The 11,956-nt window shown below is 39.2% G+C and overlaps 1 protein-coding gene across 1 annotated transcript; it reads right to left on the bottom strand.

Moving 5' to 3' along the window:
- Window positions 1–6,830: 6,830 nt before the first annotated feature.
- On the bottom strand, window positions 6,831–10,530 carry LOC142167952 (uncharacterized). The gene is made up of 5 exons (XM_075228593.1): window positions 9,999–10,530; window positions 9,647–9,710; window positions 9,062–9,390; window positions 7,492–8,518; window positions 6,831–7,308 (listed from the first exon to the last, which is right to left on the bottom strand). The coding sequence occupies exons 1-5, from the start codon at window positions 10,528–10,530 to the stop codon at window positions 6,831–6,833; spliced, it is 2,430 nt and encodes an 809-aa protein (XP_075084694.1).
- Window positions 10,531–11,956: the final 1,426 nt, after the last annotated feature.

An 11,956-nucleotide genomic window follows, 5' to 3' on the forward strand; every position in this document is an offset into this window, starting at 1 on the left:
TGGTCACTCATTTTTTTTTGTAATTTGCAAAAATTTCGACTTAATATGCTATACAATAATATAGAAGAAGTTTATATATGCAAAAACGATAGGACAGGACAAGGACCTAGTTGTATTTATTTTTTATTAATAATGTCAACTGGACTCAGTCGTCCAGCCATAAGCTTACCAAGAAATATTTTTAAAGTTAAATAAGATTTCAACTAGTTGCTCTGCTAGCCAATGTTAGGTTTCTTATTTTCGTATTATATGGAAACCTATGAGGTCAACTCTATGAGCTCGGATTTTGAGTGTCAACTTTTTTATTTTGATTGTGAATTCGGATATAGAATCTTTAAATTTTTTGAAACATAATTTATATACTTGGAAACTAAAGTAAAAAGTACAATAAGTCATAATAATTAATAATTTAATATATTTAAAAGGTATATAAAAAAATTGCGGCCAAAGAAAAACTTGATTGACTCTCAAAATTCGAACCCTGTCACATAAATTGGGGCCGAGGGAGTTGTATTTATTAGCTACTGACGTCTGAAACTCACTGGCAGAACTAAATTCGGATTCGCGTGGTTTAAAGGTCACTAAATAGGGTTTTAGCATTGACTATCAATGGTAATTTTATTCTAAAGGTCAAACCCGAGACCTTTAGTTAAGAAAAAAGTATTTTACTATTCACCACACCTTTTGGTAGTGAAACCTAAGAAGTTATAATTAAGAGAAAAAGATCACTCATCTTATCGATTAAGATATGGCCACTGAACGGCCATTTGAGCTATTGGGTTAGAAATTTAATATTTATACATATCTAATAGGTTTTCTATAATTGTACATCTGTCCCTGAGTTTTCGACTCATTACATATGTTCTTTTAGTTATAATTAAGCTCAATATTTCACTAGAGTATTATACATTTTACGTAAAGACGTAAGAGATCGGTAATTTAAAACACAAGAGATCTTTATATAGTCATTTTCATTCATATATAACTAGTATTTTGTACCATTTCTCTAAATTTGGTTACATTAAGATGTTAAACATTTAGCAAAATTGAATAGAGCACTTTCAAATTAAAATAATACATTGCCACATGAAATCTTAGCCATAACAAAGAAAGAAGAAAATGTGTGATAGAATATAAGGGTCCACCAAACTCTATAGAGAACCAGGTTCTCTATCAGTTCCACTAGAACACACGCACACATCAGTAAGTAGATGATAAGAGGAATTTTACGTGGAAAATTCCCAGCTCAACGGGATTAAAAACCACAACCTACCCTTGTAGGATTTGAACTTCACTACTGAGCAACTTTTAGATTACATCCTATGCAACCTAGGAATTAACCTCTTAATCCCTCACTAATTTGTAATACTCTATTACAAGCCACTTTGTAATAACTCTATTACAAAGACTTTACAACTCGACTAACTCTAGCCAAGACTCAAACACAAAGGTTTAAGGTTTACAAAGGGTTTCCTACAAAATACTTCTGAACAAGCTAAGTAGGAAATACAATTTAAGAACTATTACAAAGTTACAACTCAACTAAGGACATATAATGACTCGATGTGGGGAATTGGTCCGTAGTAGTGTTGTTCTTTGTTCTTGATGCACTTGAGAGTTGATTGCTTGATCATGAATGACCGTGTGAGAGCTTCAGTGATTTATCTAAGTGCACAAGTGATTTGTTTTACCTTCCTTGATGTTAATAATGCATTTGTGACATCACTAGAATGATGTAAGCAAGGTAGGTAAAAAGCACTCCCCATAAAGTTGACTGCTGCACTGTTTCTGCACTGTAGCGTGTGCAAGCAGCAACTTTACAGCTGGGGCAATTGACTTATATTATTTCCCAGGGAAACGATAGTTATTTGTTCCCTCTGTTGTTCCTCTGACTCTGAAGAGTTGAAGCATATTCCAAGCTGGAACCTTTCGATCTCAAGGTCTTGAGGATATGTAACTGGTTCCTTATCTGGTTCTTAGTAGTAAGTTTGTTAGATCATCAAAACATAAATCAAGGTAGTTGTAACCTATCAATTTCTCATTTTTTGTTGATTACAAACCTATAATTGAAGATCCCAAAGAAAACGCACAGAACCAGAACGTGAACTAGAAAAGCCTTAAGTTTCCCCCTGAGTCTGTATTCCCCCTTAATCAGTGCTCATTAATCAATTATGCACATTAATCTTCCCCCTTTTGGCATCACTAAAAGAAGAGCAACAAGTATATAGCAAAAAGAAGTCTAGCTCGAGTTAACTCATGCCACTTGTGTGCACACAATATGACTAAAAACAGAGCATAAAGACAAGGCATAGTTAGTAAAAAGGAAAAAGCTTGCATTATCATTTTCAACAGGAGCAGAGTCAATGTTTCTACCACCATCCACAGTTTTGAACTAAACAAAAAAACACCACTAATATCATCATAAAAAAACTGACACTGAGAGAATAGACTGATCACTAAAGACTGGACACTGAAGGGACGTTGTTTAAGGAGCATTGGAAGGAGATGGCTTAGAAAGGGCTTTGAGGACTAAATCCATTCGAGCATTTGCTGACATTTGCTCATTGAGTAGTCTTTCTTTCAGGTCCTCTACTTGTTTCCTGAGCTCACCAATCTCTTTTGTTAGATGAGCAACCTCTTCTCCTTGAGAACAACTGGAACCAGGTGCCTCCTGTAGCTGGTTTAAGTGAGTCTCAAGGATAGCATTCCTTGCTTTCAAATTCCGTATCTCCGAGGTAGCACTGTTCTAAGCAGTGATCAGCTAAGAGATGGTAGAAGTGCTTCCAATCCCTCCAATTTTCTCGATACACTCACATTCTTCAAGAGTAGATTTGGAGAAAGTTTGCTTCTTTGTGCCCACTTTATCTTATCCCAGAGGAACCTTGAAGTGTTTAAAGACCTTGGTGAGAAGGAACCCATACGACAACCCATGATTTCCATCTTTAAAGTCTGCCACTTTGTTCATGTGCTCTATTATAATCCCAGGCATATTGATGGTGGTGAAGTTATCCAGTGCTTCCATGAGGAAGAGGTCTGCACGAGAGGTGATAGATCTTCTCTCAGCTCGAGGCAGCAATATCTTATTCACCATCTCAAACAACAGTTGATATACAGGAAGAAGGGCCTTCCTCTGAACCCGTTCCCCTTGCTGAACTGCTCTGTCCTTTAATATGACATTTCTGAAGTTTTGAGAACAGGATCCATGGACACTAGACAACCCTTCAGCAGGCACACCAAGAATGGATCCCAACAGGGCAGAGTCCATCACCATATCAACTCCATTCACCAACACACAGATGTGGTCATCTTCAACTTTAAAAAGGTCAGCGTAGAAACTTTGGACTTCCTCTTCATACACCATTGGAGCATCATTCGTGAACAAATGTGTCCAATGTTGGAACTCACAGATCTCAACCAGCTGTCTCAAACCAGCCTCCTCCATGATATCAGGGACAAATATGCGGTCCCACAGTACCTTTTGACTTCTTAACCTCTATTTCCCAGCACTCCTTGGATCACTCATTCTGACTTTCTTTGAGGAACCAGGTTCCTCATCCGTATCAGCTCTTCTCTTAGCAAATTTGCACGCATTCTTTCCCTTTTCATCAAACTTCACAGACTTTTCACCAAATTCTTCCATCACCCTGGTAATAGACTCTTCTACCAACTTAACACCATATTCTTTCACCATACTTCTACTAGCAACAACAACATCAGACTTGTTCAAACCTTCAGCAGACACAGAATATCCCCTTTTTGGCATGGGGAGACCATGCTTCTGTGAGCGCTTTCTAGTTAAGGAACTAGGTTCCTCTTCTACTTCATCATCCACATTCACAACTAGCACTGACTTCTCGCTTACAACTTTCCCATCTTTCACTAATTTTCTTCTCCTTGACTTAGCTTGGCTGTTCTTAAGCACAGACTCAAGAGCCTCCTTCCTTTTCAACCTTGTAGTAGGTTGCTTAGGAGTGGACTCTTGAGCAACCATTGGTCTACGCCTAGTCAAACTAGCAATTGACATATCATAAGAATCCTCTTCACTAACACCTTTTTCTTCTCTAGACACAGATCTTTCCTCAGGCATCACCACACGCAAAGGCTCAACATCAAAATGAGGAGAAAGAGCAGGATCAACACTGACCTGGGGATCTTGATAGGACCCCTGAGTTAAATCCTCTTGGGAGGAATCAGGTCCCTCATTTGGTACCTCAGTAGTATTGTCATGTGCCGATTGTTCAACAGGCACATGCTCTCTATCCTCTTTCACAGTCTTAGACTCTTCTCCCTGAGTCCCAAAAACATCATCATCTCCTTTTATAACAACCCTTTCATGAGCTATGGACAACATGTTCTCTATTACCTCATATTCTTGTACATCCATGGAAAACTTAGCAGAGAAAGGAGTGTTACCTGTGGTCATAAGATCAGGAGCAGTCGTTGTAGAGTCAAGCTTCTCGGAACAATCAGTTGGATATACCTTTGATTCCTTTTTCATAGGCGAGCTTGAAATTGCCTGATTTTCTTCTTTTTCAGCAGTACTCTATTCATCCCCTTTTTTCGGCGAAGTAGGAGAAGGGCTCTGGGCTACAAATCTTTTGGGAATCGAGATTTTGCGACTCCTATGAGAACCAGAACTCGAGTAGGTAGGAGAGGAGATAGAATGTGGGGGTGACTCTGTCCTAGTGTTTTGGTTTGCAGTGGTGTGGGGTGAGGAGTCTAATATGGGTGTATCAACAGGTGAGGACTCAATGGAGATGTCACATGGCGCACTCGAGGTTGTTTGATTTTCAGCCATGGTAAGAAGAAGAGAAGGGATTTGGCAGTTTGAAGAGAGGCAGAAGAATGGGGTTTTGAAGTTTGATGGGAGGAGTTGTAACAGTGATAGATAAAGATATGATAGATGAGGGACCGGTTAAGAAACGACGGCATTTTTAGGAGTCGGGTCGATAATTATCGGGTAGGACGTTTGAGCTCTCAAGACCCAGTGAAAGGAAACTGACGCACTGACGATGTGGCACTTGTTTTATCCGTTCAAAATTGTGCATGAGAGAACAGAGAAACTATTAACCTGTGTCAGAGGAACCAGGTTCCCTGACAAATCTTGCATCTATAAGCTTTGCCCTTTTTACTAGTGCGAACTGCATCAACTGCCTATTTGCTCTGTAATCATCATGCATATCTACCTGTAATGGTATAGAGATGAGTTAGACTTTGCCAGAAAATACTTTTTAGCTAATTTTACCTGAACATGTCTTTCATATCCAATCATCGAGAGACCAAGTTCTCAGTTGGGCTTTATCAATCCCAAAGCCAGACAATTTCTTTCAAAATGTTCTCTACTCAAAGCCTTGGTAAATATGTCTGCAATCTGATCTTTTGTGCTGTAGAATTTCATGCAAATGAGTCCCTTTTCAACATTGTCTGAGGAAGTGATGACGCACGTCAATGTGCTTGGTTCTCTTATGTTGGACTGAATTTTTGGCCATATTGAGTGCACTTATATTGTCGCATAGGAGAGGTACACAATCTGAGAACACTCCAAAATCTTCTAGTTGTTGCTTGATCTACAGCGACTGAGCACATCAAGAGGCAACTGCTATATATTTCGCTTCTGCAGTTAAGAGTGTCACTGAGTTTTGCTTTCTTGTACCCCACGAGATTAGGAAGGAACCCAGGAAATGTGCCATTCCATACGTGCTTTTCCTCTCCACCAGATATCCTGCATAATCAACGTCAGCATACCAAATAAGATCAAAGATGTCACCTGAGGGATAGTAGAGAACCAGGTCCTGCGTTCCTTTGAGATATCTCAATAGTCTCTTGGCAGCTTTCAGATGAGATTCCTTTAGATTGGATTGAAACCTTGCATAGAGGCCCACGCTGAACACAAAGTTTGGTGTGCTTGCAGTAAGATACAAGAGTGACCCTATAATCCCTCTATACATGGTCTGATTTACAGGAGAACCGGGTTCATCCATGTCTAGTCGGGTAGCTATGGCAATAGGGGTGTCGATGACTTTTGATACTTCCATGTGAAATATTTTTCGCAACTCCTTGATGTACTTCTGCAGACTTATCAATGTTCCCTTCTAAGATTGCTTTGCTTGAAGTCCTAGAAAGAAATTTAATTCGCCCATCATACTCATCTCGAACTCACTCCCTATGACTTTTGCAAATTCTTCACAAAGCGAGTCAGTTGTGGCTCCAAAGATGACATCATCAACATATACTTGAACAATGAGCAAGTTCCTCCCTCTTTTCTTTAGAAAAAGAGTGTTGTCAATTTTTCCTCTTGTAAATCCATTTTGTAGAAGGAATTTTGACAACCTTTCATACTAAGCTCGGGGATCCTGCTTTAGCCTGTACAATGCCTTGTCCAATTTGAACATATGCTCGGGATGCTCGTGACTCTCAAAACCAGGTGGCTTCTTGACATAGACTTCTTCTTTTATATAGCCATTTAGAAATGCACTTTTGACATACATTTGGAACAGTGTGAATTCCATATAAGATGCAAAGGCAATAAGAATTCTAATGGCTTTCATTCGAGCAACTGGAGCAAACGTTTCATCATAATCGATACACTCTTCCTGATTGTAGCCTTGAATTACAAGCCTTGCCTTGTTTCTTGTTGTATTTCCAAACTCATCAAGTTTGTTCCTGAATACCCACCTGGTTCCTATGATGGTTAGATCTGCAGGTCTAGGGACCGAGTGCCATACCTTATTTTTTTAAAATTGATGTAGCTCCTCTTGCATGGATGTGATCTAGTCTGCATCTTTTAGTTCTTTTTTGATGTTTTTGGGCTATATTTGAGAAAGAAAGGCTCAAAAGGCAAGTGAATTTCTGGCTATTGATCTGGTTTGAACACCTGAGTCAAGAGGGGCGATTATGTTGTCAAGAGGATGTGAGCTTTTGTCCTTAAAGTTTGGTACCTGAATCTCATTTGTAGAGGACTCAGGTATGTGTGACTGCGGTTCTTGGCTACTTCTTACTTCAGCAAGTGGAGTACCTTGGACTGCATCAGCAACTCTAGTTTCAGCTTCAGTTATTGTGATCATGGGGCTAGATTCCTCTCGAATGGATGGAGATGTATTTGTATCATCCTTTCTGGATTCTTTGACATGACTCACCATGTATGCCTTTCCATTTGACATGTCAATAACGTCACCTGGAACAGATAAAGGTTCTCCATCTTGGTCAACACGTCTGTCCTTCTCACAGGAGAGATGAGATTCATCAAAGATCACATGTATACTCTCTTCAGCATATAGAGTCCTTTTGTTGTATACTTTGTAAGCTTTGCTATGGGATGAGTATCCCAGAACGATTCCTTCATCACTTTTGGCATCGAATTTTCCAAGAGCTTCCTTTCCATTGTTGAGGACAAAACATTTACACCCAAAGGTCCTTAGATGTGTTATCTTGGGCTTTCTTCCATTCATCAGTTCATATGGAGTCTTATTGAGAAGAGACCTGATCATGCACCTGTTCACCAAGTAGCAGGCAGTATTGATGGCTTCTGCCCAGAAATACTTTGCGATCCCACTGTCAATCAACATTGTCCTTGCCATGTCTTTAAGAGTTCTATTTTTCCTCTCCACAACACCGTTTTGTTGAGGTGTTCTTGGAGCCAAAACATTGTGAGTGATACCATTTTCAGTACAGAACTCATCAAATTTAGCATTGTCGAACTCTATCCCATGATCAGACCTGATGCAAACTACATTATTACCCATCTTCACTTGAATCATTTTTACGAAAGCAACAAACACTTCAAAGGTTTCGTCCTTGGTTCTGAGAAACAGGGTCCAGGTGAATCTGGAGTAATCCTCGACTATAACGAAGATATATTTCTTTCCTCCCTTGCTTTCCACCCTCATGGGTCCACATAGATCCATGTGAAGTAGATCAAGTGACTTTGAGGTACTGACTTCCCTTTTAGGCTTGAATGAAGATCTGACTTGCTTACCTTTTACACATGCATCACACACTTTGTGATTTTTGAAACTTGACTTGGGCAGACCACGAACTAGGTCCTTCCTGACCAATTTTTTCAGCAACGTGAAGCTTGCATGACCCAACCTCCTATGCCATAATTCAGCATCATCGTTAATAGCACTTATACAGTTGAGATCACTATTCTGCAGAGACTCAAAATCAGCAACATAGATTTTTTTGTATCTTTTTGCTACTAGCACCACATCACCAGTCACTATGTTTGTGACTGTACATACTTTTGACACAAATTCCACCTTGTTTCCCTTATCACAGATCTGGGAAACACATAACAATTTGTACTTCAGTACATTCACGTAGTACACATTTTCGATTGAGTGTGAGAGAGACTTCCCAATCCTTCCAACTCCCAGAATGTATTCTTTCTTGCCATTACCAAAGGATACAATCCCTCCTTGCTGGGCTTTAAGTGAAAGGAAATCAGTTGTACTTCCAGTCATGTGCTCTGAGCAGCCATTGTCCATGTACCATTGTAGGCTGCTTCCTTTCACTATTCCTTGCACAAGATAATTAGGAGTTAGACTTAGGAACCCAAACGAGTTTAGGTCCCTTGTAATGAGGAAAGGGGTGAATGAGGGATCTTCTGGTCCAAGCAGGCATCATGCATTTTTTATGTGAGGGACCAGATTCTTTACCAATAGTTACTTTTTCAGCGAAAACTATATTTTTCTGTTGTGACTGAAATCTGGTCTTATAGTTTTCTTTAAAGTGCACAGTGTTGCCACAGTGAGTGCAAAGCCAATTATCAGGTACAGTAACATACTTGCTATGAGGGTTGTAGGGAATCTTTTCCCTTGGGAACCCAATCCCCTGCCTGTTTTCCCCATTGTTGGTGTACATGGTAGTGATAGAATAAGAGGACCAGATCCACTTGAGTGATTTTTCAAGATCACTCTTCACTCTTCCTAGTTCTTCATGAAGTTATTTTTTTTTTCAAGTTCAGCACACATACTAGACTTCACTGAATTTAACTCACTTTCAAGCTTAATGTGTGCCTCGCTTGCAACTTCCTTTCCCTTTTGAGAATTTTCAGGCCTACTCTCTATTTTAGGTTCTCCAATTGTTTCCTTCAAGTCCACTACCACCACTAATAAGTCATCCCTCTCATGCTCAATTTTAGCAACTCTCTCAGCTGAGACTTCTTTTTCTTTTCTTTCAAACTCAAGGGTCTCTTTTAGGTCTACCACAACAACCATTAGATCGTCTCTTTCATGTTCTATATTGGCAATATTTTCATCTAAGACATCCTTATCTTTCTTCAGGTTCTCAATTGTTTCCTTTAAGTCAACAACCACGATTACTAAGTCATCTCTGGTTTGTTCTGCTTCTCCTAACTCTAAAGTTAAAGCATCTTTATCATTTATGAGACTGTGATAAGCATCAATTAACACATTTTCCAAAGACATGAGTTTTTTTAGGAGAATAAGATTTCAGATTTCTCTGAACATCCAGAAAATTTACCTCATCATCGTCGTCATCTTCATCATCATCAGACTGAGCCATCAAGGAAAAGATTGAGTCATACTTAGTTGCTTCACTTTCCATTGCCATTATTTAACTATCACTATGATCATTTTCTTCTTCAGATTCACTGGAGAAGTCTCCCTATGCAGCAAGAGCTTACTTTACAACATTGTCAGCGACATTCTTTCTCGTGCAGCGTTTATCAGGAATCAGGTTCCTCTTGGCTGCTTTGTCAAAGTTGTTTTTATACTGATCTTGCTTTAAGAGAGGGCACTCCTTGATGAAGTGTCCTGGCTTGCCACATTTATGGAAGAGGTCATAGTTTTTTGGCTTGCTGGAGTTTCCCCTTTTTGGAATGCCTCCATTCCTGCGAACCATCTTCTGTAATCTTCTTGTCAATTAAGCCATATCACCATCCTCACCACTTGAATCATTGTTGTCTGTCTTGAGGACCAGGTTCTTCGCCCTTTTGGGTTCTCTTCTTTCATTGTCCTTCTTCTTCTTCATTTCACATGTTTTCAGATTGCCAACAAGTTCATCAATGGTCAGTGTCTGTATGTCCTTCGCCTTTGTAATGGCGTTCACTTTGCTTTCCCAAGAACTGGGTAGAACACTAAGGATTTTCCTAACAAGCTTGTTTCTTGAAATAGTTTCACCAAGAGAGTGAATCTCATTAATGATGGAGGTGAAGCGAGTGTGCATATCTTGGATGTGTTCATCATCTTTCATCCTAAAAAGCTCGTATTCAGTTGTGAGCATGTCGATCTTGGATTGTTTAACCTGTGTTGTTCCTTCGTGAGCTGTCTGAAGATCCTCCCAGATTACTTTTGCTGATTGGCATGCCGATATCCTGTTATATTCATCAGGACTAATGCCACAAACAAGAATTTTCTTTGCACGAAAGTTCTTTTCTATGGCCTTTCGATCAACATCATTGAATTCCTTCCTCATCTTGGGAATGGCTACAGCTGGGTCGCTAAGATCCTTGGTGGGAACAAAAGCTCCATCACATATGACATCCCATAGCTCATAATCTTCAGCCATGATTAAATCGTGCATCCTAGTTTTTCGCCATCCGAAATAATGTCCCTTGAAACTAGGTGGTCTATAAGTAGACTGGCTTTCTTCGAAGTTTGGAGGAGCAGCCATGAGGATCCTTTCTAGGTGTTAACCTGATAGAAAGAACCCGCTCTGATACCAATTGATAGAATATAAGGGTCCACCAAACTCTATAGAGAACCAGGTTCTCTATCAGTTCCAATAGAACATACGCACACTGTAGTAAGTAAATGACAAGAGGAATTTTATGTGGAAAATATCCAACTGAATGGGATTAGAAATCACGACCTACCCTTGTTGGATTTCAACTTCACTACTGAGCAACTTTTAAATTACAACCTATGCAACCTAGGAATTAATTTCTTAATCCTTCACTAACTTGTAATACTCTATTACAAGCCACTTTGTAATAACTCTATTACAAAGACTTTACAACTCGACTAACTCTAGCCAAGACTCAAACACAAAGGTTTAAGGTTTACAAAGGGTTTTCTATAGTATACTTCTGAACAAGCTAAGTAGGAAATACAATTTAAGAACTATTACAAAGTTACAACTTAACTAAGGACATACAATGACTCGTTGTGGGGAACTGATCCGTAGTAGTGTTGTTCTTTGTTCTTGATGCACTTGAGATTTGATTGCTTGATCATGAATGACCATGTGAGAGCTTCAAGGATTTCTCTAAGTGAACAAGTGATTTGTTTTACCTTCCTTGATGTTAATAATGCATTTGTGACATCATTAGGATGATGTAAGCAAGGTAGGTAAAAGACATTCCCCATAAAGTTGACTGTTGCACTGTTTCTGCACTGTAGCGTGTGCAGGCAACAACTTTACAGCTGGGGCAGTTGACTTGTACAGTTTCTACGGGAAACGATAGTTATCTGTTCCCTCTGTTGTTCCTCTGACTCTGAAGAGTTGAAGCATTTTCCAAGCTGGAACCTTTCGATCTCAAGATCTTGAGGATATGTAACTAGTTCCTTATCTGATTCTTGGCAATAAGTTTGTTAGATCATCAAAACATAAATCAAGGTAGTTGTAACCTATCAATTTCTCCCTACATAAAGTACTTAAGGTTTTGCTTTTGCGTTTGGGAAGATAGCACTCTCGGGCGTACACAGAATTTTTGTAAGCGGGGTCGTATTTAAATAAATAAGTATTATCTAATTCCATTTTCCCATAAGTTGAAACGAAAGCCTTGACCCAATTGTTTAATTGAATATTTTTGCAAAGGGAAGTGTCGGTTCAATTCTCTTTAGCCTCAAATTTTTAACAAAAATGCTCGCTCAAAGATGTTTAAAAAATAGAATGTCTAGGTCTAGCCTTGAACCTAGAGCATTTACAAGCCCAAATATGAGCTCGACCAGTGGACTAAGAAGTACTATTTACTAAGAATAAGCGATGCCAT

The sequence above is a fragment of the Nicotiana tabacum genome, chromosome 13 (genome assembly GCF_000715075.1).
Source record: "Nicotiana tabacum cultivar K326 chromosome 13, ASM71507v2, whole genome shotgun sequence".
Lineage (NCBI taxonomy): Eukaryota > Viridiplantae > Streptophyta > Magnoliopsida > Solanales > Solanaceae > Nicotiana > Nicotiana tabacum.

What these genes read in the sequence shown, in the direction of transcription:
- LOC142167952 (XM_075228593.1), bottom strand. Translation starts at nt 10,530, where the DNA reads ATGGCTGAAGATTATGAGCTATGGGATGTCATATGTGATGGAGCTTTT. An exon ending in TGTTGGCAATCTGAAAACAT is followed by an intron (nt 9,711 to 9,998) that starts GTGAAATGAAGA and finishes TTGACAAAGCAG; the next exon opens with CCAAGAGGAACCTGATTCCT. An exon ending in TGGAGAACCTAAAATAGAGA is followed by an intron (nt 8,519 to 9,061) that starts GTAGGCCTGAAA and finishes ATCTTGTGCAAG; the next exon opens with GAATAGTGAAAGGAAGCAGC.